The sequence below is a fragment of the Pundamilia nyererei genome, unplaced genomic scaffold, assembly GCF_000239375.1.
Source record: "Pundamilia nyererei isolate P.nyererei 1_Seehausen unplaced genomic scaffold, PunNye1.0 scaffold00505, whole genome shotgun sequence".
NCBI classification, from domain to species: domain Eukaryota; kingdom Metazoa; phylum Chordata; class Actinopteri; order Cichliformes; family Cichlidae; genus Pundamilia; species Pundamilia nyererei.
In genome coordinates this window covers 1,212-6,555 of record NW_005187906.1, presented here as the reverse complement: position 1 = coordinate 6,555, position 5,344 = coordinate 1,212, and the positions used below count along the sequence as shown (strand labels likewise).

Sequence of the window (5,344 nt, the reverse complement as noted above, 5' to 3'; positions counted from 1 at the left end):
ATAGCTCAGTAGGTAGCGTGTTTGCCCCATAATTGGAAGGTCGGGGGTTCAAATTTGCTGAACGGCTATCCTGAGCAAGGTACCATCCCTACAAACTGCTCCCCGGGCACCTGATGTGGCTGCCCACTGCTTCACTGAGTGAATGGGTTAAAGGCAGAGAGAGTAATTCCACCCCCCCATTGATTAATAAACTATACACACACAAGAAGTTGTTTAACTGCAAATCTAATCCCTGCAATATCCCAACAGCACATCTCAGTGTTACTACATGACAAAGAAATGCAGCTCAGCATGATCCTTTGGTCTTAAACTGTAAGAAGTAAACATAAAACGACAGTAGTTTTTTTTTTTAATTGCCCAGACTGCACTGTAATTAGGAAACTTCTCTATCACTTAATTGTCTATTACTTCGTAGTATGAATGTCTGTGGCAGTGTTTTTATTAGCAGCACAGGCAGCTGCCAAAGCTATGTAAATAAAGTCCAAATTCTATGCCCTCCACATTTTCCAAAGACATCTAGTAGGTTGGCATCTTTCCTGGATCAAGTCTGACCTCCGGGCCGTATGTTGGACACCCCTGATTTAAACTGACTGGAGCTGAAACTGCTCATTTCTTACACAGTTGTACAACAAATAGTCAACAATGTCCACGTATGTCACATGCAATGCTTCAAGTACCTTAAATATGCATTATTCCTCATTGCCAGCAGGGGGTGACTTCTTTAGGCATACATGAGGTATGTGAATTCATACATTAAAAAAAACAACACTGCCATTTGTACTACAAGTGGGGGGAATTTTTTTTTTAAGTATACAGCTCACATGCAGACTGATATCCATGAGGATTGACACAGATGATCATTAAGCTACAGATCTTACAGTCTGACTTGTGAGTGAATGAGTTTCCCACTGTCAATGGTTTTGGTTTTCTGCAATGTTATACAACACTTTCAAATCAGAGTCCAACAGCCTGTAGCTAACCATCACGAGAAGAAAAATATATAAACTTTGGACAGTCAGAGAAGCTATGTACTTATTTGGTTTCCATGCTAAGCTCACCTAATAGACTCCACTTTCACATGCATCACAATTTAATGCCTGGCTGATCAATCATTCCAGTCTGCATACGCGCACTGAAGAAAAATGAAAGATCTCAGTGGATCAAAGGTAGTTTTCAAATAAACTATATTACAATGTATACAATATTAGTGATTGAAATTAAAGCAATTCACTTAAATCCATCTGCTGTCTACAGACCACACTTTACTGTGTAGAGATCTGACTCATTACACCCATTTTCACTTGAAAATAAAAGCTTTCCACTAGTTTTCACATGGACAGCTTTTCATGTGACGCAAACTTAAGGATAGAGCAACTTATGAAAGCCGAACATTTGAATTGAACTAATGAGTTAAGCTCAAAGTAAGGTTTCCTGTTCCAAAGTAACTACACAACTACTGAAAATGGTGTTTGACAGTCACATGGCTGGCAATCCCAGCAGTGTAAATATACCCTGACGTGTAGGAGTGAAAAGATCACCAGGGACTGGCTTGGTACAGTTTAAGTGGACTGACCGAGACCTATAAAAACGCCACTAATTTTAGGTGTAGGATGTGGCTGTGTAATCTGAAGTAAATGGGCTAAAACATGGGCAAGAAAACCCCTGTGGGCCCTCATGCTTTGTGCTTCCATCAAATGAGGTCTTGGTCATTTGTTTTGACAACCTTTACCAGACTTGACCCAAATGTTCAGTTTATCGGCAGAGAGCTTGCTGTTTAGAGAGAGAAAAAGAGACACATTAATATCAACAGTACTAAACAAGACTCAAAAACAAAACAAAACCAGCAGATGCTTTTAAGTCAAAAGTACTGTAAATAAGATTTATTTGTCCAACATTTCTCAAAGGCCATTTACCTAAAACAGTATGTGTTCAGAGTTATGTACACATTTACACATTTTTTTCCACGTACAGCAGATTTTTCTGAGTATGTTAAATATACATTCCAACAATATATACAAGTTATAATTCTTAGACTGTTAAACTTGTGTTTGCATAAACGAGAAGCTATTGTCAGCCCTTAAAAATGCTGCGGGAGCTATGCTGACAGGATCAGCAGCTACAGATGTTGTGGAGTAGTGATGAAATAGGATCACAAATACCATTTGATACCGATACTACCTTTAAAAAAATACCAGGCCACGATGGCAGCCGCTTGTCCAGCCTCTTCCCCTTCCACCAGCAGAATCCACTTTAGCATAAAGAAAAATAGGTGGCGCTAAATGAAAGTATTCTTTTGTACAGGGGTGTAGGTTCACAAAGAGATTAGTTCTACAAAAACTGAACATACAAAAAATTGTCTTCCGACAGATTATTGCTTTTCCAATTTGAGACGATATAAGATCACTCTTTGTGGACCCGCACCTTTATCTTAACATCTTAAGATTAAAGATAAAAGACAATTAAGAGTAAAACCTAATTAACTTTAATCAAGTTATTTCCTATAACAACAACCCATATGGAAAAGACGTGCTCAAAAACTAGCAGGAAAATAAAGTTATAGAAACAAAAACACTGGCGTCGCGGCTGAATGCTATACCCTGTGAAATAAAACAAAACAGAAAATGTCTGTTCTTGTCTGATCCTTACCATGGAGTCAAGCAGACAAAGGCGTTCTGAAAGCCACTCATCCCGCATGGTGGATCAACCAATTACCTAGAAGAAACTGTCAACAAGGTTTAGCAGCAACATGAACTCCATCATCACACAAAAACACATGCACAGTTCTTAGGTAATTAATCAATTCAAAGCGTTCATCCAGCCTCAAGTTCAGCACACTGAGCCCCATCAAGCTCAGTCTCAATATCTGAAAACAAAGAGAAGTACTTGACCCTACATTTTGAGCACCGTGCTTGCACTCTCTGCACACTTGGTGCAGAACTCCACTGAGACATGATTCTTGTCCACATGAAGACACACGCCACCAGATGTTTCTTTTTCCTCCACTCTGGCCCATTTCCTGGGTAGGGCGTAGTCGTGCTCGTTTGAGTTGGGCCCCTGGAAAAGTGAGGAAGATAATTTCATCCCATTCACACCGCTCAGCCTGGACAAGAGCTGGGCTAACATGCTCTCATTTGCCAGCACAGCCCTCAAGTACCTGGTTTCATCTTCCAACTCTTCCACTCTCTTGGTCAGCTGAGAATTTTCTATTTTGAGCGTGCTATTTTCCGTTGAAAGCATGCCGATCTTCTGCTCCAAGCTATTGACATATTCCTTCTTCTTGAGACGATTTAATCTGGCAGCGATTGCATTTTTGTTAGTCACGTGACTTGACTGTTTTTGCCTGCTGTTCTGGGAGTCAGAGGAATATCTCTCAGGAGATGAGGCAGTTGAAGCTTCAAGCCCGGAGTCTCCATCTTTGGTGTTGTACACACAGAGATCAGCCAAATCAATATTGAAGAGCGAGGATGAAGCATCTCTGTCTAGTGTCCATTTTAAGTCTTCAAACAGGTCATCAAGCTCTACTCCAGCAGCATCCACATCTTTAACTCGGAATCCGTCACATGGAATCGGAAGATCTTTCATACTTTCCACATCTACCGCCTCAACCTCTGGAGACTGCACTTCTGTGTTGGTGACAGTGCGACTTCTTCTAGTGATCATTGTGGTTTGTCAGCTGGACTGCAAGAAACCTGTCCACAAAGACCTGAACATGTAAAGACAGAAACATACAATTATGTTGGCGTAGATTTGATTACCAAACAAAGGTAATACAGTAAACACAGGCCAATGAACAATAACTAATTTACAACTGTACAGAATAATCCAAACATTTATAAAATTGTCGGCATAGTGTTTATTTTCTACCAAACTAATATGAAAGACGTTTAGAGTATTTTCCCGTTTGGGCTCGAAAAATAATTCACTCCTATTAAATCACTTATGAACCACTTCGTGTTAGGTACTGGCACATTCTCCTTACAGGCGCGCTGAGATATCTATTGCTTAAACGTAATAGGAACGTATAATGGCCTCTTGCTAAGCTAAGGCCTAGCTTTACCTAGCCTCTTGCTAAGCTAAGGCTCAGCATTAGCTTCACCTACAATAGGTACTTTTTACAGTAAGTGCTCGACAACACACCACAGAAAGTCGTTTGTTCAATATAAAGATACATTTCCGCATTATCGCAACATTCGCAGATTGAGATACCAAATAATAACATCATCACAAATATTAAGGGCTCTGTAGTGAGCTTGCTGACAAGAGCCCTGGTTGTCCTAAAACCACGTTCGCCTTACCGCCAAGCTAATATTCGTAAAATACGGTTAGCTTTGATTTAATCATTAATGTTCTGATACATTGAAAGAGAGTAAAATATATCCAAGACATACAGTCTAATTCATTTGAAAGTTGAAGTATAAAACGTCCTCTTTTACCGTCCGCTCACATGCTTCTTAGCTGCGGCTAGCCTTGCTAAAACACTAAGGCGCTAACTCATAATGACGCAGCACACTAGTTCTTCAACCGTGTACTTACCTCCCTTTTAGGGAAAACGGCAATAAATGCTTTTGGTATATCCGTTGATTAAATTACCAAGATTACAGATTGCTTATCTGTTTCCTTTTTCTGAAGAATCCGAAATTTTAAACAGAAAACAACACAGAGCAGTCCAAAGAGTGTAACCGAATACCTTCACAGTGAGTTCAGACGACACTTCCGGAAAATTCTTCTTCTTCTTCACAAGGTTAGCAAACATCAAAATGGTGCATTACCGCCACCAACTGGTGTGGAGTGTCCGAAAAATTAATTCAAAATAAGAGCCTTACAACGAACCATTTAAGATGTGCATTTCACAATGGCAAGTCTCAATACTCTAAATTTAAGCAGCGTTTTGTTGCAGTCTCAATACGACGGAAAATTGTACTAGTAATTCATAGCCTTGTTACTGTAATTACCTTCTTTTTGGTCTAACCAATGACTGTAGAAATGACTGTTTTCTACCAATAAGCTTCAACGTGTCCGGGTCTCTGCTTGCCCATGTTATCACTAAGATTCCCTCTATTCACCACATCACCCCTGTCCTGAAGCAGCTTCACTGGCTTTTGAAACTAGGGTGATGTACACTAACCTCATTTAGTCGTGGTCATGTGACCTGGGTGTTTAGAACCTGTTTCGAAACATCTGAGCTTCAGAGGCCCGACACAGTTTCAAAACATCTGAGCTTCCCATCTTTCCCACCTCTAAGTATTAATGACATGTTAGGATAAACATATTATCTTAATGTATCATTTTGAGACTAAAATCAAATTTTAGACATTAAATTCAAAATAGTATTTTGAGGATAAAG

At 39.8% G+C, this 5,344-nt stretch overlaps 1 protein-coding gene across 5 annotated transcripts; it reads right to left on the bottom strand.

The window, feature by feature from the left end:
- Nucleotides 1-1,851: 1,851 nt before the first annotated feature.
- crebzf (CREB/ATF bZIP transcription factor) lies at nt 1,852-4,758 on the bottom strand. Of its 5 annotated transcripts, XM_013916194.1 has the most exons (5): nt 4,534-4,732; nt 3,155-3,703; nt 2,894-3,054; nt 2,647-2,722; nt 1,852-2,248 (listed from the first exon to the last, which is right to left on the bottom strand). In XM_013916194.1, exons 2-4 carry the CDS (start codon nt 3,658-3,660, stop codon nt 2,709-2,711), a joined length of 681 nt encoding a protein of 226 aa, XP_013771648.1. In that variant the 5' UTR covers nt 3,661-3,703; nt 4,534-4,732; the 3' UTR covers nt 1,852-2,248; nt 2,647-2,708. The 5 variants fall into 5 exon arrangements, with proteins under 5 accessions (XP_013771648.1, XP_013771646.1, XP_005754141.1 ...); XM_013916192.1 differs by having other exon boundaries at nt 2,647-3,054; XM_005754084.2 differs by lacking the exons at nt 1,852-2,248; nt 2,647-2,722 and having other exon boundaries at nt 2,825-3,703; nt 4,688-4,758.
- Nucleotides 4,759-5,344: the final 586 nt, after the last annotated feature.

Coding starts and splice junctions, on each gene's coding strand:
- crebzf (XM_005754084.2), bottom strand. CDS start 3,660: ATGATCACTAGAAGAAGTCGCACTGTCACCAACACAGAAGTGCAGTCT.